This window comes from Lynx rufus, unplaced genomic scaffold (genome assembly GCF_022079265.1).
Source record: "Lynx rufus isolate CCGP_SWC_20201006 ecotype Redwood Valley unplaced genomic scaffold, mLynRuf1.p SCAF_24, whole genome shotgun sequence".
Lineage (NCBI taxonomy): Eukaryota > Metazoa > Chordata > Mammalia > Carnivora > Felidae > Lynx > Lynx rufus.
In genome coordinates this window covers 16,626,330-16,649,899 of record NW_025814839.1, presented here as the reverse complement: position 1 = coordinate 16,649,899, position 23,570 = coordinate 16,626,330, and the positions used below count along the sequence as shown (strand labels likewise).

Genomic DNA, 23,570 nt, shown 5'->3' with positions numbered 1-23,570 from the left:
AAAAAAAAAAGTCCAGTAATAGTTAATGACAAATTTTAGAGAATGGCCACAGAAGTGGGTTGGTGAAGTTGGGTAGAAAACAAGATCTTAGGGAAAAGCTTAGAGAAGCAAGTCGCTGGAGTAGGTACTAGACAAATTATCTCTGGAGATATTAAACATACTCTTTAAAAAAATTTTTTTTATGTTCATTTTTGAGAGAGACAGAGTGTGAGCAAGGGAGGGAGGGCAGAGAGAGAGACAGGGAGACTCAGAATCCAAAACAAGCTCCAGTGGGGATGTGGGGCTTGAACTCATGAACCGCAAGACCATGACCTGAGCCGAAGTCTGAGGCTTAACCGACTGAGCCACCCAGGTGCCCCATGCATACTCTTAATAATAATGTGGTGGAGAGAAGTGCAGTTAGGCAGATGATAAAATAGGGAAATTAAAGGACATGACCAGCTAGGTCAAAAGAAATATTGTATTGATTAGATTAGACTTGGTAATCAGCTACATTGATAATGTGTTGATAATAAGTTCTATTTAATACTTCTTTTTTTTTTTATTTTTTTTTTATTTTTTTTTAAAATTTTTTTTTTTCAACGTTTATTTATTTTTGGGACAGAGAGAGACAGAGCATGAACGGGGGAGGGGCAGAGAGAGAGGGAGACACAGAATCGGAAACAGGCTCCAGGCTCCGAGCCATCAGCCCAGAGCCCGACGCGGGGCTCGAACTCACGGACCGCGAGATCGTGACCTGGCTGAAGTCGGACGCTTAACCGACTGCGCCACCCAGGCGCCCCTATTTAATACTTCTTCAAACCAGTCTTTTTGTACTTTGTACAGTGAATTATGCAGTGTTGTGTCAGGAGGTCCTAGAGAGGTATCTTTGCAGGTGTTAGCAGGGGGTGGGGGGTGTCTGCTGACCACCATTAAATTTTTCTTTGTCCAGTGTCCAGCCTCAGGTTGGAGCTATTATGCAAAGAAGTGAGGGTTATTTAACAAGGAGTTAGGACTGTATGAAATACAGAGGTTTCTTTCAACCTAAATAAATTCTCCACATTTTGTTTTTTAGTAAGCCCTATTTCCCTTATTAATTGGTATCACGGTACCTTAAAAAGGACAAATAACATCGGGACTTGTTTTTAGAAACAATCAGGAAGTTCTAGGTTAAAACTGTTTTGGGTGAGGGACACAAAACAGTAAGTTTAATTGTTAAAGTAATATATACTCATTTTAGACATTTTGGAAACTACAGAGAAACTTCCCTCTCTTCCCACCCCCCATTATCTCTAGCTCCTTATCTGAAGAGAGCATTTGTTACAGTTGCTTTATTTCCTTGTTTCTCCTCCACAGTGTACATTTTTAGTGGTTAGAATCATTCACTGCACATAGTTCTATAGCTTGCTTTTTCCTGTTAGCATTGTAATGTTAATGTCCCCATGCTTTTGCCAGCCTTTTCGGTAAGCATTGCTTCTGATACATTTACTTAACCATTCATTTATTTAATAAGTCAGTAAATCTTATTGTATAGATAATGATATATACAACAATTAATCAGCATGTTTTTAGTGAGTGGAAATATGGTTTTCTTTCTAATAAGGAGCCCAGATTATTTTTTAAAAACTTTTATTGTGGTAAAATATACATCACAGAATTTGCTATTTTAAAACCATTTTTGAGTGTACAATTCAGTGGCATTTAAGTACATTCACGATGTTGTGCAACCATCATCACTATCTTTCCAAAACTTTATCATTACCCCAAACAGAAACTCTATACCCATTAAACAATAACCTTCCATTTGCCCCTCATCCTAGTTCCTGGTAACTTCTAATCCACTCTAGTCTCTATGAATTTGTCTTCTGTAGATATTTTCTCTTTTTTTTTAAAGACAGTATTCACCCATTTTTATTTTATTTTATTTTTTTTTTAATTTTTTTTTTCAACGTTTATTTATTTTTGGGACAGAGAGAGACAGAGCATGAACGGGGGAGGGGCAGAGAGAGAGGGAGACACAGAATCGGAAACAGGCTCCAGGCTCTGAGCCATCAGCCCAGAGCCTGACGCGGGGCTCGAACTCACGGACCGCGAGATCGTGACCTGGCTGAAGTCGGACGCTTAACCGACTGCGCCACCCAGGCGCCCCGTATTTTATTTTTTTAAAGTAGGCTCCACACCCATCATGGGGCTTGAGTTCACGACCCTGAGATCAAAAGTCATGCTCCACCAACTGAGCCAGCCAGGCACCCCTATTGTAGCATTTTCTGTTAAGGGAATCGTATAATAAATTACCTTTTGTGGAAATATAGGGATCTTTTTTCCACCTTTTTTTTGATGTTTATTTTTGAGAGATTGAGAGAGAGACAGAGTGTGAGTGGGGGAGGGGCAAAGAGATGGGGAGACACAGAATCCAAAGCAGGCTACAGGGTCTGAGCTGTCAGCACAGAACCCAACATGGGAACCTAACCCACGAACCACAAGATAATGACCTGAGCCGAAGTCAGATGCTTAACTGACTGAGCCACCCAGGCGCCCCTCCAGTTTTGTTTATTGTAGTAAAATACACATAACATAAAATTTATCATCTCAACCATTTTTAAGTGTATAGTTCAGTGGTATTAAGTACATTCATATTGTGGTGCAGCCATTATCCATCTCCAGAATTCTTCATTTTGCAAAACTGGAACTCTATTCCCATTAAGCAGTAGCTTGTCAGTCCCTTTTCTCACCTATGCCTGGCAACCACAATTCTTTCTGTCTCCATGATTTTGACTACTCTAAGTACCTCATATAAGTGGAGTACTACAGGGGCACCTGGGTGGCTCAGTCGGTTAAGCATCCAACTTCAGCTCAGGTCATGATCTCACACTCTGTGAGTTCAAGCCCCTTGTCTGGCTCTGTGCTGACATCTCAGAGCCTGGATCCTGCTTCAGATTCTGTGTCTCCCTCTCTCTATACCCGTCCCTCGCTTGCACTCTGTCTCTCTCTGTCTCTCAAAAAAAACATTAAAAAATTTTTTACATAAGTGGAGTACTACAGTATTTGTCTTTTTGCTACTGGTTTATTTCACTTAGCATAATGTGCTCAAGGTTCATCCATGTTGTAGTGTGTATCAGAATTTTCTTCCTTTTTAGGGCTGAATAATGCTCCATGGTATGCGTATACCACATTGTGTTTATCCATTTATTTATGTGTGGATGGAAACGTGGGTTGCTTTCATGTTTTAGCTATTGGGAATAATGCAGATAGGAACATGGGTGTACAAATACCTCTTCAAGACCCTGCTTTCAGTTCTTTTGGATATATATACCCAGAAGCATAATTGCTAACCCTATTGTTAACTTTTTGAGGAACTGCCATAGTGTTTTCCATAGCAGCTGTGCCATTATACTTTCCAACCTAAAGTGCACAAAGGTTTCAATTTCTCCCACCTCCTCACCAACACTTGTTATTTTCTGTTTGGTGGATTTTTTGTTTTGTTTTTGTTTTTTTTAATAGTAGCTATCCTAATTGGTATGAAGTAGTATTTCATAGTTTTGATTTAGATTTTTCTTATATATATATCCATATGGATATATTTATTTTTGTTTTATATATTTGTTTTTGTTATATATATATATTTGTTATATATATATTTGTTATATATATATATTTATATATATTTGTTTTTGTTATATATATATTTATATATATTTTTGTTTTATATATTTGTTTTTGTTTTTTTTAATAGTAGCTATCCTAATTGGTATGAAGTAGTATTTCATAGTTTTGATTTAGATTTTTCTTATATATATATCCATATGGATATATATATATATATGGATATATATATATATATATACACGTATATACATGGATATATATATATATATGCGTTTTTGTTTTTTGAGAGAGAGAGCACGTGCATGAGTGTGAGAGGGGGAGGTGCAGAGAGGGAGGAGAGAGAATTCCAAGCAGACTTCAGGCTAAGCATGGAGCCTGATGCAGGGCTCAATCCCATAACCCTGGGTTCGTGACCTGAACCAAAATTGAGAGTTGGTCGCTCAACCAACTGAGCCACCTAAGTGCCCCTTGGATTTTTCTAATTAGTGATGTTAAGCATTTTTGCATGTTGTTTTTGGTCACTTGTGTATTTTTGGAGAAATGTCTATTCAAGTCCTTTGTCCTTCTTTGAAAGGGATTGTTGAGTTTTAGGAATTTTCTATATATTCTGGATACTGATTTCTCAGATATATGATTTGCAAATATTTTCTCCCATTCTGTAAGTTGCCTTTTTACTCTGTTTAGATAGTGTCTTTGATGCACAAAATTTTTAAATTTTCATGAAATCTGTCTATTTTTTCTTCTTTGCTTGTGCCATTGATGTGTTAACCAAGTAATCACTGCCAGAAATGTAGTATTTAAAGCATGTAAAAAGCTACCAAGTGGGTTTTGGCTTAAGATTCTCAGAAGTGGCCTGAACTGCCACATAGCTATCATGGACCCTACTTTTCTACTCTTCACATCAGCTAGGATGTCATAAATCCATCTCCATTGAGCAGTGGGAACATGACATAACTGAATGGTGGCTCCTTTGTCCCCCAGCTGGCATAAGGACACACAGAAATCAGAAGCAGTAGGCTATGCCTGTTTCTGTGGAAATGGCCTAGGAGTCTGGCTGGCCATTCCACCCTGGGACCAGGTTGACTCCCCTGGTAGTCTCTATAGCACCTGATTATTTAATATCCATGCTCTCAGTTGCTCCTCAGAAGTGCCTTGTGGAATAGGCATGGAGGGAGTTTTTAAAGATGGACAGCTCTCTGAATATGGGAGTGGATACTGGGCAAAAGCCCAGGAAAATTACTTGTCTTTACTTACTGCCATCTCTGCAGAGTGGGTTTTCAGTGTGAGATGCTTTTTTTTTTTCTTTAATGTCAGTTAAATTCTCACTAGACTATAGACTTCTTGAGGACAGGAACCAGACTTTGTCTGATTTATATTTAATTGCTCAATATTGCTCAGTATTTCATTGAGCATAGTTCTTGGCCATTCTCCAAATGTTTCCCAAACTGCTCTGACAATTAATGTCAGGTGGCTCAGGACACAAATCTGATTTGTAGAAGTCAATCTTACATATTATTCAAAATGATGTCATTTTGGTTTTATTATCTTAAACCATAGTTGTTTTATCTTATATATGTTCTCCTGATGGTCCTCCTTGGGACCTCCCTTTGAATGGAGAAGTGAGATTATTGCTTTGTCAAGTATGAGCTGGATGTTTTTGGGGGTTTTTTTTAATTATTTTTTTTAAATTTTTTTAATGTTTGTTCATTTTTGAGAGAGAGAGTATGAGCGGGGAAGGGGCAGAGAGAGAAAGGGGGACACAGAAACTGAAGCAGGCTTCAGGCTCTGAGCTGTCAGCGCAGAGCCTGACGCGGGGCTCGAACTCACAAACTGCGAGATCATGACCTGAGCTGAAGTCGGACGCTCAACCAACTGAGCCACCCAGGCGCCCCTGAGCTGGATGTTTTTAAGTTCTTAGAAAGTTTTCTCCTTGGGGCATCTGGGTGGCTCAGTCGGTTAAGTGTCTGACTCTTGACTTTGGCTCAGGTCATGATCTCATGTTTCTTGAGTTCGAGCCCCATGTCAGGCTCTGCGCTAGCACGCAGATCCTGTTTGAGATTCTCCCTCCCTCTCTCTCTCTCTCTCTGTCTCTCTCTCTGCCCCTCCCCTGCTCGCATTCTCTTTCTCTCTCTCTCCCTCTCCCTCCCTCAAAATAAATTTTATTAAAAAAAAAAGTTTTCTCATTAATTAGTTAAATCTTGTCATTCATTTTCTTTTTATTCTACTGTCAGAATATTTTAGCACTCTTTAGCTCAACCTCAGGTAAAATCTGAATTAATGAGATTTTATAGAATCTATATTAACAAGGATTTACTGACTGCATGAAAACAAAAGCAAAAGTCTCATTTTGAAAACTTTTCTGGGGGCGCCTGGGTGGCTCAGTTGGTTAAGTGTATGACTTTGGCTCAGGTCATGATCCTTGCAGTTCATGAGTTCGAGCCCCACATCAAGATCTCTGCTGTCAGTTCAGAGCACCCTTTGGATACTCTGTTCCTCTCTCTCTGCTCCTCCCCCACTTGAACTCTCTCCCTCTCAAATAAACAAACTTTAAAAAAAAAAATGAAAACTTTTTCTGATAACAAAGGAAGGGTAGATACAATTATTCCATTTGCATGTGAGGACTCTGGCTTAGTGAGTGGCAGAGCTGAGCATCAGACTAGGTCCTCTGGCTCCAGATTCTTCCTTTCACTGTGTTATCCTAGAAATCCACAGTCCTCAGTTAAGATCTGTCCAATCTGAAGATGTTTGCTTTAACACAATATTTTATGCAATTATATTGGTTTGAATTGAAATTGGCAGATCCTCATCATTCATTCATATGCATTCATCAGACATTTACTTTGTGTCAGGAACTGTGCTTGTGGCTCTAGGAGGTGTCTGACTTAGAGTGAGAAATAGAAAGTTCAGTGAATAATTCAACCTCTGTGTCAGTAGTTATCTCTAATAGAGGTGGGTACCAATTTGGGAAAACCCAAACCTTTTTCTGGTGCAAATTCCTGATTTTTTTTTTTTTTTCATTTCTTTAAGAGTTTGGGCAATATTTAACTTAAAAAAAAAAAGGGTCTAAAACAGTTATGTTAACATTTCCAGTTCTGAAAAACACTGCTGAAGAATGTCTTTTTTTTTTTTTTTTAATGTTTTTTATTTTTGAGAGAGAGTGTGAGCAGGGGAGGTACAAAGAGAGAGAAAGAGAGAGAGAATCTGAAGTGGGCTCCATGCTGACAGCAGAGAGCATGATGCGGGGCTCAAACTCATGAACCAAGAGATCATGACCTGAGCCCAAGTTGGACACTCAACCAACTGAGCCACCCAGAATATCTGGAGCCCCAAGAATATCTTGTTCTTTTAGGATACTGATTTCTACAACTTCAATTGGCTAAACTGAGTCATATTGAGCTGTATAGTTCTAAGTACTCCTTGCCATCAGGTCCATCAACCCACACACATTTATGAGGTGTCCTTGAGGTACCTGCCCCTGTGCTGAGTAAGGCACCTGGAAGCTGTGTCTGGGTTCAAGGAGACAGACGTACGAACAGATCACTGAGGTACTGTTAAGCACATTGGCTTGGGAGTTGGGAAGCTTTGCCTCTGACTGGCTCTGTGACCATGATTAAATGATTTAACTAATCTAAGTTTTAATCTAACATCCCAGGGGATGCTAACAATGGTATAGTGGTGTTTACCTCAAAGGCAGGGTATAAAGATTAAATGAGGTAATTCATGTAAATGGCACTGAGTGTTAGCTGATATTATTCATGGTGATAACATATATAACATGACTCCTAATTTTAATACTTTCATGGAAAATCGGATTTTGCCTGGACCAAACTAAGTGTGTCACATTCTGGATTTTCTCATACACGGTTCTGATGTTTCACCTACTATACCTTCAAAGAATGATGATCATTCATAAAGGGAAGTTGTGACTTATTCATTCAGCAAATTAAACAAGTACCTGATTACATAGCTCTGTGGGGAATATAAAGAAGCAGTACACCTTCAGTGTACTCCGTCAGACCTTACAGGGAGGGGAAATTAACATTTCTTAAGCACTTAACTGTGTTGGCACTGTGGTAGTCCCTTATTGTTGCATCTCTTTAATCCTTATAAACTATCCTATGAGGAAGGAAATAGCCCCTTTTACATATATGAGTAAAACAAAGGCTCAGAGAGAAAATAACATGTAAAGTTACAGAGTAAGTGGCAGAGCTGAGATTTGAACCCAAAGCCATCAAATTCCTCTGCCATGTGTGTTTTTAAGGACAAAAGTCCTTAAAAAATTAAAGAACATTTTAAGACAGTAAAGGATGACAAAAGGCAGCTCTTGGGTGACCCTTAAAAGCTTGTGCCAGGGATTGTCCAAATCTTGCTTCATCCTTTCTTAGGAAACCTGATAAGCTTTAAGAAAAAGCATTGAAGTTTAAAACAAAACAAAACAAAAAACCCTTTCGATTCAAAAATAGCAGAAGAAAATCTGAAGAAGTAGGAACAACTGACCCCAGAATCCCCATTTAGATATGAAGGGCACAAGGACTCCAAGGCCTTTCTTCCTGCCTCAGTCCCAACCTTGTTGTCTTGCCACTCCTATATGTGCCCTGGGCTCCAGCCATTGAACTCAGCACAATAAATTGTCCACTTGTCCTATGTGCTGTGTGTTTCGTCCTCCCCACCATGCCCTGCCTGCCGTCACGCACTCTGTACATATTTTTATCAGCACTCAGCGCTGTGCTGATAGTAAGCTAAGCGCTGTGCTGAAGGTAAGGTTGCCTTGTTGGTTTATTTGTCTGCGTCTCCCTAGATAAAATCTTTATCTCTGTATCCTGAATGCTTGGCAAATAAGCTGTTTAATAAATCTTTGAAGGTAAGAGAGGGGTTGGTTAAACAGATAGGGAGGTTAAAGGGTGCCATAGAAAAGAACCAGTGCATCCCCAAGGAAAAGAGGCCAGTCTTTTCAACTTCCTCTGTCCTTTGAGACTTTAAAGGCCATTCATGCCCTTGGTCCTATATTTGAGGGCCAGGCCTCTGAGACCTACCTAAACTCCATTTTAGACTCTAAAATGTTAGAGCCTGGTTTCTATGTGTTCCAAGTTCCAATCAGCTTACTCAGATTTCTTCCCACTCCAAACTTCTGTGAGTGTGATATAGGCATTCTCAGAATGCATGTCTCGCCTCTGCCTACATGTGGTCCAACAGCATCCTAATGAGCAGTAGAGACAGGCTCAGGCAAGCTACATTTCCTGGAAGAAAGCTTCTGTATGAACAAGCATGTGCCCACAGGAACAAGAACTCTGCTGGGTACCCACTTGGATCATGCCAATTATTTATCACCCAAATTTGTAATCTTCATAACTAGGATTAACATTCTTAGATGCCTTGGTACACCCTGGTCCAGGAACTCTTAGAGTTTTAAGGGGGTAGAGAAGGCAGATTTTGAATACCTACAGTTCTCCAGAACGTGAGAATTCTTGAATACAAGAATGTTACGAAGAGATTTCTTCATGAGGTCGAGTTCCCCAGTGTTTCCTGCAGGGACGTGCAACTTTTCCATTCTCTCCCTTGCTCAGTTCCTGTGAGGTAGGCCAGGCCAGCTCTGGGAAGGTAATAGGAGTGAGGCTGGGTCAATCAATTTCAGCTACCAGCTATGAATTTATTTCTTTAATGATCATCTCTGTCTTGGATGGAGCACATGCTGGTCTGAGATCTCAGCAGACTTGTCCCCCAACCCAAAGATTTATCTGACCTTCATAGTGCCTGTGGACTGTAGCTGGGATGGGTGTATATTCTGAAGGACAGGCCCTGTGATCACTGTCCCTCCCAAACTCTGTGCTGTGCCATATTGCTTTGTGCTTTTGGTAGAGTTCTTCCCCTTTAGAGAGCTGGGTTTCCAAACTCTTCATCAAAGAATCACCTGGAGTGGAAAGTAGGGACCCTTATTTGAAAATAAGATTCTTATTTGAAAAACAGATTCTTGGGCACTATCCAGATCCAAATCCTACTTAAATCACTGAGGAGGTCTAGGAACCAGATTTCTGGGAGGGTGCCTTGTTTAGGAAAAACAGGCAAGTTTGATGGAGCCCCTTATTAATAATTCTTATAATTATCCATGTGTCTTCGTTAGCTCCTATTCTAGATTCCAGAGCCTCAACTTGGCCTTGCTCTTCTTTGTGACGCCCCTCCACACACACAGTTGGTAGCCCCAAGCATCAAATGTAGTTGGTATTGGAGATCTGTGGATTGAACGCATAAATGCATGAGTGATGAGTTTGCTTCACACTCCAAAGAACAGTTGCAGCATTGCACAATGAATTTGAGTGAAACAAAGACCAGGTATTTAATTTTGTAAAGCTGCATATTAAAGGGTAGCATGTCAGAATGAAAAGAGCACTGATGTTGTGTTGGAAAGTCTGAATTTGGCACTGTGTGATGGCCTGGCCTTGTGCAAGTCCCCTAACCTCCCTGGCCTGATGACCTCATCTGTGAAATGGAGTGTAAAATAGTAAAAGCTATTACCTCAGCAGAGTGGTAATAGATGTGAATATGTTTGAAAAGCTGATTCAGATCAGGAGTGAAGAATGGTCAAAGTAGGGACAGGGGCACAGAACCAGCCACAACAAGGTTGCTATGTAGTCAGGTTGAAGTTCTTGGTTCCTATAGGGACCAGAAGAAAGTTTGAGTAAGATGGCAGCTCAGGCATGCTAAGGGCCTGCCTTCCTTTTACTCTGTCCACTTCCTGAGCCGACCAGGACCCTTTGTCCTCTGAGCCACTGTCCCATTCCTGGGCCCATGAAGCTGTGGCCACATTCTGTTGTTCTGCAGGTGTTTAGTGGACAGTCCCCAGGGAAGGCTGCTCATCTCTGCCATGTCGCCTTGGTATGGTGAGGTTCCTGTACAGGAGGGTAGAAAGGAGGTGTGGAGAGGTCTCTGGGGATAGGTGTGTGACTCTGGGGCCCAGGATGTATTTATTGCAAAGAGAGGTTTATGAGCAGCTGGCCTGGGAGTTGACCAAAACCAATCACACATGCCTGCACCCACTCACTCAGCAAATATTTGAGTGCCTACTAGGAGGAGGCTTTAGAGCCTGAGTAGCGACCATGTGGTCAGTCTACTAAGAATTAACATGAGAGTGATGTAGTCTGCTTGGAGTTGGAATGTGCAGCCCTATCCCAATGCCTGACCTGCTGCAGGCCTGCCACTGCCTACACACTGAGCTGTCTGTCCTGTTAACTGTCTCCTGACCATTCCCACTCCAACACCTACCTTGGTCCTGACTGTCCCCTCAAGCCTTATATCCCTAAGGAATAGGAGCCATGCAGAGCCTTGTTGGGTTCAGGGAGCAGAGAGGTAATGGACCAGGTTAAGAGGTGTCTATATACATCTCCCCAGTAGCAACATCCTACCTTGCTGTGCCCTCTGGGTCACTGTGTTATCTCATAGGGTCACCTTCACAGCCCTTTGTAGGAGGCATGACACCCTCACTTTTCAGGTGAAAACAGAGATTGTAGCCTTCAAGGTATCTACCCAGAGTGGTGTAGTCAGGACTTGGAACTCAGAGCTTTTCAGGATTGGAGGAAACTAGAAGATTGGAAAGTGTCCTTTTTTTTTTTTTTTTTTTTTAATGTACTGTTGGTCTTTTGTCTCATTTCAAAATTAATACATGTAAAAATGTCAGTTTTGTAAATGTGGGGGACTTAAAAAGTATAAATCACTACCTCTAAGCTCCCACCAATGCAGATAGTCACTATTAACAGTTTGGTATGTTTTTCCACACTTTAAAAGACATTTTATAATATCATTATTGTAACAAATGTAATATTACACATACATTTTACAATTTCTTTAAAAAAAATTTTTTTTAATGTTTATTTTTGAAGCGGGGGGAGAGGCAGAGAGAGAGAGAGGGAGACACAATCTGAAGCAGGCTCCAGGCTCTGAGCTATCAGCACAGAGCCCAACATGGGGCTTGAACCCATGAACCGTGGTCAGACATTTAACCAACTGACCCACCCAGGCAACCCCAATTTTTTAAATGTTACTATAAAGGTAATACCTGTTTGTCATAAAACATTAAATCAGAATAAGAATATGAAACTCAAAAGTTCCCCAGCCCCTGATCCGAGAAATAATTGTCAATAGTTTAGTTTGTGCCTTTTAGGCATTTTCTTTGCATATATTTGTGTGTATGTGTGTGTGTATTCATTTATGTATTTTGTTTTTACCCAAATAAGTTCAGGCACATACTCTTCTGCAATCTAACTTGTTTCTAAAAATACCTTTTATTATGGAAGTTTATAAGGACACAAAAATAAGCTAATGGAATAAATCGCCATTCATCATCCAGCTCCAACAACCATCACCTTCCCTGTTCATCTTTTCTCTCCATTTTCACTTCTCCTCCTGGAGTATTTTAAAGCCAATCCCAAATATCATTCCATCATAAATACTTAAGTGTGGATTTCTAGCAGATGAATATTTTCTAAATTATGCAATACCATTATCATACTCAATAAAATTAATAATAATTCCTTAATACCACTAATATCCAGCCTAAATCTAATTTTTGACAATCATCTCACAAATGTCTTTTTACAGTTGGTTTGTTTGAACCTGGTTCCAGTGAGATCCACACAATTCCAGTGGCAGATATGTCTCAAGTTTCAATCTAGAATTCCACGCCCCACTTATGCTATTTATTTTTTGGAGAACTTGGATTATTTGCCCTATGAAAGGTCCCACATTCTGGATTTGCTGATTGCATCCTCCTGGAGTTGTTAAACACATGCATCTATGCCCCATATTTTCTGTAAGTGGGTAATTTATTTTAGAGATATGATTAGAGTCTATGTATTTTTTTTTTAATTTTTTTTTCCAACGTTTATTTATTTTTGGGACAGAGAGAGACAGAGCATGAACGGGGGAGGGGCAGAGAGAGAGGGAGACACAGAATCAGAAACAGGCTCCAGGCTCTGAGCCATCAGCCCAGAGCCCGACGCCGGGCTCGAACTCACGGACCGCGAGATCGTGACCTGGCTGAAGTCGGACGCTTAACCGACTGCGCCACCCAGGCGCCCCTAGAGTCTATGTATTAAGAGTGCTTCGTTGTTGGTGATATGTACTTCCTATTGCATCACAGCAGGAGACTATCATTAAGATTGATCAGTGAACCTGACTTTATGATTGTCTTTCTACTTCTGTATACACAGTTCTTAATTTTAAAAGGTAAATATATTTTAAAGAAACTCACACCTGTCAGGTACTTGAGCTGGAACGACATGTGAAGGCCATAACATGGCCCTCAGAAGCACGCTCCATCCTAAGAAGGAGAGAACACTTGTATATGGAGAGAAAGAAGCACTGGGTCAGGGGGAAGGACTTGGAGCTGAGGCCAGGGAGGCACTGGTGCTGCCAGCAGCCAGCTGCCCTTCTGGGACATTATGTAAAATGATGTAACTATGTGAAAAAGTGGTGGTGAGCTGGTTTCCTCTCCCTGCTCAAGTCACTGAGCTGCTGTCGTGAGGAGGGTGCTTGTGAGTCCAGAGTTCTAAGTTGGTGGTGTGTAGGAAGGCTTCTTGGTCTGAGAAGACTGGCTTTTTGGTCTTTACATCTCTTTGAACTTTGGAAGCTGGAATCAGAACAGTCTTCTGGTACTCCAGTGGTGAGTCCCAGACTTGTGGTGGGGCTGCCTGCTTTGGAGAGAGTGGATGAGATGACCTGGGATGGCAGTCTTAGAGCTGGAAGGAAACAACTAGGAGACAATGTAGTCCAGTGCCTCAGTTTACAGATGAAAAAACTGGCCACAGAGGAGAAGGGAGGTTCCCAAAACACCTAGCAAGCTGGAGGCTCAACTGAAGTCAGCATCCAAGCTGCTGGTTTTCTGGCTATGATTACCAGCCAGCATCTCCTACTTAGAATTTCTAGGGTGGTGAGGGTGGCTGGACCAGGCTCTTGACAGATTCTTAATCTATACCCAGAATTTCTGGGTGTGGTTGGGGTTGGTTTTGTCCTTCTTTGTGTTCAGCTTCTGGCAGGTTCTTTTATTTGGAGGCAGTGTTGAACAATAGTGTCTTTCTCCTAGCATTTGTTGGCCAGCTTAATCTATGGTGGTACAATGGTTTGAATACAGACTGGGTGTCATGAGTCCCGGTCTTAGCTCCATATTCATCAGTTAGAGGACAGGTCTTGGGGTGCAGTTTCCTAAAGAGATTGGACCAGATCAAGTTTGCCCAACACATAGTATGTGCCAGATGATCTCAGTATGCGGATAAACAGCTTTTCTATCATTATGTTTGTAGTTATCTTTCACTTATGGTAACTAATACTGGTTTTCCATGTACAGCAGTGACATAAATCTCTTCTTTAAATGTATTGAGTCTAGGGGCGCCTGGGTGGCTCAGTCAGTTGAACGTCCGACTTCGGCCCAGGTCATGATCTCGCAGTCCATGGGTTCGAGCCCCGCATCGGGCTCTGTGCTGACAGCTCGGAGCCCGGAGCCTGTTTCAGATTCTGTGTCTCCCTCTCTCTCTCTGACCCTCCCATTCATGCTCTGTCTCTCTCTTGCTCAAAAATAAATAAACATTAAAAAAAATTTTTTAATGTATTGAGTCTAAAGAGTTGATAGATTTAGACCAAATAAAGTAGTAGTATTTTAAAAAAATTCTTTTTAAACGTTTATTTGGACAGAGAGAGACAGCATGAGCATGGGAGGGGCAGAGAAAGGAGGAGACACAGAATCTGAAGCAGGCTCCAGGCTCTGAGCTGTCAGCACAGAGCCCAACACAGGGCTCGAACCCACAAACCACGAGATCATGACCTGAGCCCAAGTCGGACGCTTAACCGGCTGAGCCACCCAGGCACCCCAAAGTAGATAGTATTTTAACCCGATAGAAGACAGAATGCAAAAGATTTTCAAAGACATTGGGCTGAATGGCCTTTCTGGTTCTTCTTAGCTTCCTAACCTTTCACAGTTACACTTATATTCTGGCATATACCAGTCACAACTTTTCTGGCCTAACCCGATTCACCCGCCAATATAGTTGCTGTCTAAAGTTAAAGGACAGCCTGTGCACATTCAGTTTTATCAAGCACATATTTGTTACCTGGATTGGTTATCCTGGGAGAATGTAGGGTCATGTGGGAAAGGTTGTCAGTTCCTCTGGAGAACCATCTGGAAGGAGGATGCTGTGTATTTGTGCAGTGTATTTGTGTGGTACATTCTAGTCCATGTCCATGAAAGTATCTGAGTCATTGTTCTCTGGGTGGTACCCCATGAGTGTCATCCTCTGTAGCCTCTGCGAAGTCTGTTTAGGGGTCCAGTCATAATCTGAACTTCAGAACTGAGAAACAATGGAGGTATTGCTATGGAATCTAGGGAGAGTGGGCTGTAGAAATGGGCAATCAAGGACTCTCTGTCTTTCAGGATTTTCCTGGGGAGAATCTTCACTCCGTTTCTGACAGCCAAAGATGGCAAGCAAGGGGCCCTCGGCCTCTGCATCCCCTGAGAACTCCAGTGCAGGGGGGCCCAGTGGTAGCAGCAATGGTGCTGGTGAGAGTGGAGGGCAGGACAGCACCTTCGAGTGCAACATCTGCCTGGACACAGCCAAGGACGCCGTCATCAGCCTGTGTGGCCACCTCTTCTGGTCAGTATCCCTGTCACCACCCCAGAAGACACACTGCTAAGTTTTGAAAGCCTGTGGCCCTGGGCAGCTTTGGAACAAGGGTTTCCCACCCACTTTGGATCTCCTGATACAATCAGGCCCAAGAAGCAGGAGGCCTGGGTTCTTATGCCAGTTCTGTTGCTGATGAGCTGAGTGGCCTTGGGCAAATCATGTCCCAACTCTGGACTCTGTACCCCCACCTCTGAAATGAAAACACTTACCAGTTAGTGAGCAGTTACTATGTGCCACTTGCTGTGCTGAGCAAAGAAGCAGTATGTACAGTGGTTATGAGCAAGGACAGTAGAACCAGACTTCCTTGTTCTGAATCCTGACTCTGCTACTTTCCTACTGGATGACCTTGGGCAAGATGCTTACACACACTCTTGTCTCATTTTACAGGGTTGTTTGTGAGCATCAAATGACTCTAAATACATAAAAAGCTTAGAAGAACATGAGGCACACAGTAAATACTATGTATTAGTGTTGATCCTAATAGATGATCCTAATAATTGTTGCTATATTTTACATGTATCAAAATGAAATGGCAGGGTTAGTTTTATTCTGGCCTCCATCGTTATAGAAGCCCCTCCTGGCTCTGAGATTCTGGGTAAATATTGAGATTTTATTCTTCTCTCTTGATTTTGAACTTGACCTGGAAGAGTGAATTGGAGTAACTGGAGGGGTAAGAATGACAGATAAGGCAAAGAATATGTGCCCTCCAATGCAGGCATTTTCTAGGGATGGACATATGCACTCTTAGATATGAGACCTTGAGACCCCGAGGCTGCTGTATACCTCAAATAGCACCCTGGATGGGAGGCTGGGAAGTGTTAGGAAACAAGAGTGGTTAAGGGAGGGTTGGGCCAGATTATCAAACCCAGATTTGATTGAGGACATAAAGCTGTGGGATATTTTTGAGCAGGGAAGTGGTGTGAAGAAAGGGACGTTTAAGCAGTATTTAAGGGAGTTTAAGTTGGCAGCAGTGACAAAGATAAATTTATTGGTGAATAAATAGAATGGGGCAGATTTTGTTCTGGTAGCTCTTGCCCTAATCATTAAGTTTTATGCAGAAACTATTGTCTCCTAGAAATTGGATATTCTCTGGGGAATCATATAACCAGGACTTGAAATGAGTGTCATAATTAAGAACTAAATGAAGGTACCATTGGAAAGAACACAGACTCTAAAATGAAACAGATGCTTCCAATTAGAGTGGTTTGTCCCTGAGCAAATCTACCAGCCTCTCTGTACTTCAGTTTTCTCATCTGTGCAATGAAGAGATAATTATACTTTGTCATAGGTTAATATGACCCTCCAGTAATATTAATAAATGAAAAGCTTGTCAGCCACAGCCTGGCACACAATAGTTGCTTAATAAATGGAAGTGATCACCATCTTTGTTATAATTCTGAACTTTCCCCTAAAGGAAAGTTACTTTCACTTCTCCCCCACAGCCTTTAAGGAAGTTGCTAGGGGAGATCTGCCATGATTTGAGGTGCCTTAGGCTCAGTTTGGAATGGTACTGCAAGGTTAATGTGGTAGTCAGATGTCAGATGTGTCTGTTATATCCAGTGAGATTGCATATCTGGATTGTGAGGCTAAACTGGTTCAGGAACTGGGAAAGGAATTATCCTCTGAGTCCAAATTTTACTCGGCTAGAGGAGTCATGTTTTATGAGGGACAGAAACCATGTCCACATTTTCCACTCTCCTGGCTCATAGGTGTGCAGTGGATATTTGTTAGTTGGATGAATGAATCAAGAGAGAAAAAGTGAAAAATCTGGAGTTAGAGTAACTTTTCCTTCAATTCTGTAAATGTCTTGTTTTGCACCTAGTGCTGGGTGATAGAATAGTCAGGAGGCTTACTTTTTAGTCCTGGTGCCGTAGGTAAGTCATTTCATGTTTCTGAGTTTGGTTTCCTCATTTGAAAAATGAGAGACTGGGCAGCAATTCATTGTAGTGCAGCTCATATAAGCTGAAGGTAGCCCTTTCTGCCAAGCAGCATCCCCATGCTTTTTATTACTTAAAGATGTTTTTATAGTAGATTTGAATTTATAAGCTACCTCCTGCCAGCAGAGCACTCAGGGTTGAGGACAGCCTGAGGATTTTGTTAAACCAGATTTAGAGTCACACATTGTGAGACTTAGGTATGCATGTATATATGAGAATGCCTCCATGAATTTTTTTCTGTACAAAGGGTCTTTAGCTTTTATTGGATTCCTTCAGATGCCACAACCTCTCAAAGGTTGACTTGTAGAGAAGCTGAGTCTGGGATGGTCTGGGACCTGGAGGTCCTTCACAAGTAGGATCCCAAGGGTAGAGACTGGGGTCTTGTCTGTATTGCCTCATTTTTCCTGTGATTTTAGCCCAATCTTTTCTAATTTCTGATACTAGTGATTCCCCACAGACACTCGGTGGGATTGCAGTACTCCACAGTTCCACCTTGTGTCCCAGTTTTAAACTCCTCCCACCCTCAGTGTCTCTGCTAATGAAAGCATTTTTCTCTCTTTACCCCCATTCTCTTTCTCCTTGATGACTGGTGCCCTGGGGACTCTGGCAGTTGGCCATGTTTACATCAGGTAAGATGCATTTCATTTTACTTTGTCTTTCATCAGCTATGGTTGCACAAGACACCCCTAGTCTCAGGAGACTACTGTCAGAAGGTGCAATCTCCCCTGTTTGTGGGTTCATTTGCTTGCTTTACCCCCAACCCTCTTTATACATCTGCCTACCGATGAAGGGGTCAGTGGAGTACCTGGGATGGTCCTGACTGTACTGATGGCCTTTGTGGCCTTGGCAGGCCACCACCTCTCTGATTCACAATTTTCCATCTGTAGATTGGGTTGGATTTGATAGTATGTTAGGTGTTTATTTTTGAGATTTGGCCTCTACAAAAAGGCCTCTACAAATACAAAAAATATGTATTTCCTACATATCAACTATGAACATGTTAAAAAGAGGGAAATTTTTTTGGTCTCAACAGAGAGCTTTTGTGAGAGGGGAGAAAATCTGTTTTCCTAGCTTCAGATGATTATGAAAACCAGTTAGTAAGTATTCACCAAGACCCAGCCACATGCTTGGTGAGGCAGAGCAGGGCCTGGCATTTACAACTGGCTATGGATGATTACTGTGTGCTGACTGTCCCCATGGTTGTTGGCAGAACCCCATAGTAGTAGGTGGCTTGGGAACATTGGGGGAGGACAGAAGTTCCAGACCTCTAGAGCCTCAGAATTCAGGTAGGAGGAAGGAGCGGGGGAAACAAGAGAGGGATTCCCACTATGTTCGGAGCTGTGCATTCTGACTCCAGAGGAACCTGGTAGAACATGTCTTCTGTAAATTTATAAAGAGCACATAACACATAAGTTTTGAAGCTTTCAACAGTAAGATAAAGGAAGTGGGATATAAAATCACTAAATGCTTTCTCCTTGGCCCCAAAATCTTAGATTCACATTTATATAATAAACTTTATATCATTGGATCTAAAGATACAATTTATGTTCTAAGATAAATTCTGAGAAAATATATATGTATTAAATTATTTAATGTCTACGAAGACACTACAGATAATATGTTCTTATCATTTTTATTTGTTTTAGAGAAGGTTAAGCAAAATGCTTTACAACTAGTGAAAGAGCCTGGGAAACCCAAAATAGAATTCTAGTGTTTTTAGTATTGAAAGAAGTAGTTGAGTGCAAAAATCAATGAAAGTACATTAAAAAACAACAAATTTAGATAATAAGCAAAGTCTGTCTTTTAGCACATAGTAAATCACCAGAAAATGGCCAAGTTATGTTCAGATGTTGATGCCTGGGATACAGAGTTGTTGAGGAAATGCTGTAAAAATGAGAAATCACAGAGAGAAAAATTTATTTTTTACAGTTGGTCTACTGAGGAATGCAGAGATTTTAAAGCTCGTTATACCAGCTGGGTCAGTCAGACTCCTTGACACAGCTCCAGGCTTGCAATTCCTTCTTGCTATATTGCTGGGAGCCACTAGAGATCATGATGCATGAGGAAGCCTGTTTAATTTATGATGGTGTTTAAAAGCAATTTTGATTTCACCACTGGTAGATATTTACTGAGTGCCAGGAGTAGGAATCAGGAGTTGGGCTCCTTGAAGTGTTCCCTGTTGGTGCTGGTGTTTCCAGTTTGAGGCCTCTGGTCCATATTGTTCTGACCCTGACTGCTCTGAGGTGGGCTTCTTGCGCCATTCATGCATTTTTCTTTCCTGATTGCAGTGGTTGGAGACCAGACCTAACAGACAGGTGTGTCCAGTTTGCAAAGCTGGCATCAGCCGAGATAAGGTCATCCCCCTCTATGGCAGGGGCAGCACTGGGCAGCAGGACCCCAGGTGAGGCCTCTTACACCCACTCCTTACTTTGGACAGGAATTCTCTTCCATTCAGCACCTTCTCGCCCCACCCTTTATTAAGTACTTACCCTCAGTTTTGAGGCACTTAGGATCCAGATGGCAGTCTGTCAGGAAGGGAGGAAGCCCAAGTTGCCATTCACTGGACTGTAATACACTGAGCATCTGCCAGTGGGCAGGCAGTGTGCTAGGCAGCACACAAGGTATTACAATTGTAAGTGTGCAGAGTGCTGTGAAATAGCAGCTTTGGAAGCAGGGTGTCCAGCAGGAGAGTTTGCAAGGAGGGGGTTGCTGCAATAGTGATACATAAAGTATAGAGGGAGGAGGAGACAGGAGGTCTGGAAAGCTTTGCAGAGTTTGAAGTATGTGTGGATCTTCCTACAGACACAAGTTCTGAGAGCTGGTCTCAGTCTGTTGCATGCATGCACACACATATATGCACTCACACACCCCGAAGCTCCCCAGCGGTATCTCTTACCTTCTCTTAACCCACCTCACCCCAGCATACCCTGTACCTAGACATACTGGACCTCTCTTAAAGGAACTTACCCTTTCACATTCATGAGCCTTTGTATTTGTTTTCCCTTCGCCTCTTCTGCCCTCCCTGGGCCTGCTCAACACCCTCCTCCTCAAGTAATTTCTATCTGTCTTTAATGAGCAGGCCTGAAGTTACCCCCTCCTTGAAGTGACCCTTCTTCCCCACATTAGTTGCTCTCATCCATGCTTCCACCCTAGGTAGTTGATACCTCTATTCAAGAAGTCCCTTCTCATGCTGTATTGTGATCGGTGTACCCCCATTTAAACCATAAGCACCTTAAGAGTAGGGTTTGTCACAGGCTTAGTATTGGTCATATCCTGCCTAGTGCCTAATGGGTAGCAAACCCTTAGTCTAGTATTTTGGGGATGAATGATGGTAGGGACTAAACCCAGAAGCAAAAAGCATAGTGCAGAGTACTTACCAAGGAATAATGGGAGGTAAAGCTGAAGTTAACAGGGCTAGATCAGAGAGACCCTGAATCTCAGCTCTGTTTTGGTTTGGATTTGGGATTTTTAGTATCCATGACCCCTATGTTACACAAGTTCAAAGAGGGTGTCTGGCTAGCGTTCATAACCAGTCTGAGCCAGGCTCTCTGTGAGAGGAGTAGGCTGTAGTGCAATATGGTGAACATCTTATACGTGAATTTTCTCCCTGGCTTTCTATACGGTTGAAAAAACCATTGCAAGTAGAACGAAGGTTAGGATTTGGTTTAATTTGGCATAAGTTCGTATGCTAGGCACAGTGGACCTTACCCTGTTGGTGAAGAGCTCCCACTCCACTCAAGGAACAGCTGTAAACATTTTATAATATTTATTTTACAATGTTTCTGTTTCAGAGAGAAGACCCCTCCCCGTCCTCAAGGACAGAGGCCAGAGCCAGAGAACAGAGGGGTGAGGAACATTCTAGGAGAAGCCTCTAGAAATGAGTTCATGGCTTTAGAAGTTTCCATCTTGGCCCTACACTTTTTCTCCTTGATTATAAAAGTAAAGGAAAAATTGTAAAATACATAAAGGAGAAAGAGAAGAAAAAAATCACTTAAAATCACACCATCCAGAAAAAACTGCTGGAAATATTTTGGTCTATTTTCTATTGTTCTATAAATTTTGTAAATCTCTTTATGTGCATGTATTTATAGATATATTATGTATACATATATTTTATTATTTTTTTTACAGTATTTTGCTCCTGTAACTCTTTTTAAAATTTCATTCATTCTGAGTGCCTTCTCTATGCTGGGCATTATTCTAGGCATTGGTGATAGATCAGTGAACATAGCAGAGATAAACTTAGGGAGTTTATATCAGAGGGGGAGACTTTTAACGATGTATCTTGAGATTTTACATGTCAGTAATATTTTATTTAAAGGCTGTTTAGTATTTAGTTGTATGAACTTAACATTATTTGATCCTTTGTTGAACATTGAATTGTTTTCTTTTTTTTATTTTAAAAATACTCCGATGAACTTATAGATACATTTTTTAGCAGGTTTGTGGTTATTTTACCAGGACAAATTCATAGAAGAATCACTAGCTCAAAAAATTTGCTCATTTATTTATTTTTTTTTTTTTAATTTTTTTTTTAAACGTTTATTTATTTTTGGGATAGAGAGAGAGCATGAACGGGGGAGGGGCAGAGAGAGAGGGAGACACAGAATCGGAAACAGGCTCCACGCTCTGAGCCATCAGCCCAGAGCCTGACGCGGGGCTCGAACTCACGGACCGCGAGATCGTGACCTGGCTGAAGTCGGACGCTTAACCGACTGCGCCACCCAGGCGCCCCAAAAAATTTGCTCATTTAAATCTGATGTAGTGTTAAAATTTTCAGTTAAAATATTAAATGTTATTTTTTTTTATTTTTAAAAAATGTTTATTTTTGAGAGAGAGAGAGTGCAGCTGAGGAGGGGCAGAAAGAGAGGGATACACAGAATCCGAAGCAGGTTCCAGGCTCTGAGTGTCAGCACAGAGCCTGACCCGGGGCTCGAACTCCTGAACGGTGGGATCATGACCTGAGCCTGAAGTCGGATGCTTAACGGACTGAGCCACCCAGGCACCCCTAAAGAAATTTTAAAAGCAAAATACTTATCCATACTACCAGAACCCCAAAAAAGTATATTTTTATTTCTCTAAATTAAAATATTAAAAGAAAAATTTTGAGGGAAAATACTTATCTATATCTTGTCCACCTACCAGCATATTGTCCTGAGCATACTTGTGACCATAGTGTTCAGTTTTGTCTGATAATTTGGTCCTCACAAGAGTTTTTCATTTCTCCAAAAGAATTAGGATCATAGGTTGTTGGACATACTGATCTAGCGCTACCCCTTGACTACCATGTAATATCACCTTAACCTTTCCAGGCTCTGTTTCTCAGCAGAACTTTGGCTCCTAACCTCAGGAAGCCAGAGGCCCTGGCCTTAATTACTGTGGTGCACACCTCCAGCATATACAAGCACCCACAGCCACCAGTGATGCTTTTTGTCTACTTTGCCCCAAGAACATATACCCACCAAATGTAAGGACTTAGGGGATTGTATAGATGTTGCTAAAAGGGAGGCCAGAAGGTCAGTCCTCGGGATTGCACTCAATGAAGTGGTAGTTCCTGATTAAACAGTTGCACTTTTCTGGGTAAGGCAGCCTCAGTCCCAGGAGCCCTCAGACTCAACCATGCTGGGTCTGAATAGGAGGCATTTCTATACTGAGGAGATGGAAAACTGGTTGTTTTTCTTCTCTGTAGATTTGTTCTCTTAGTTTATCTGCTGTTAGGTTTTATAGGTAGTGCCACCCAGCAAGAAGTTTGGAGCTGGATGCCAGGCTGCTCGGTATGGGATAAGGAACTGCCACTTTCATAACTTGCAAAAGACTCACAAATGAAGGCCAGTGAGCTCTTTGTGGAAAGCAGTTGACCCAGTAAATTTTCTTACTATTTTTTAATCATTTGTTCTAAGGATCTACCCAGGGATGTGGGGGAGGAGAGAAAATTTTTGTAAGATGTGCACAATAATTAAGAGCATGGGTTTTCAGATCATATTGACCTAGTTTCCAGTCTAAACTCTACCCCTTTTACAAGCTGTGCAACCTTGGTCAAGGTAAAAAATGGGTTGCTTATTCACAGTGTTGTAATTCTTACTGAATCTTATTTTTTTTTTTAAGGTTTATTTATTTTTGAGAGAGAGAGAGAGACAGAGCACAAGCAAGGGAGGGGGAGAAGAAGGGAGACACAGAATCTGAAGTAGGCTCCAGGCTCTGAGCTGTCAGCACAGAGCCTGACGTAGGGCTTGAACTCACAAGCCATGAGATCATGACCTGAGCCAAAGTCATATGCTTAACCGACTGAGCCACCTAGGTGCCCCTTTACTGAGTCTTTTCATATGAAAGACAATGTAGTGTAGAACATGTTATGGGGGGAAAGCTGAGGATAATACACCAAACT

General features: G+C 41.6%; 1 protein-coding gene across 2 annotated transcripts in view; it reads left to right on the top strand.

Moving 5' to 3' along the window:
* The window catches only part of LOC124518218 (E3 ubiquitin-protein ligase RNF185), a 100,817-nt gene that overhangs the window by 8,951 nt on the left and 68,296 nt on the right, over positions 1-23,570 (top strand). For both annotated transcript variants that reach the window (XM_047088077.1, XM_047088081.1), the window contains exons 2-5: positions 14,999-15,218; positions 17,796-17,814; positions 19,474-19,586; positions 20,977-21,031. In XM_047088077.1, coding sequence (XP_046944033.1) covers positions 15,043-15,218; positions 17,796-17,814; positions 19,474-19,586; positions 20,977-21,031 — 363 coding nt within the window. In that variant the 5' untranslated portion in view covers positions 14,999-15,042. The remainder of the gene's footprint in view (positions 1-14,998; positions 15,219-17,795; positions 17,815-19,473; positions 19,587-20,976; positions 21,032-23,570) is intronic.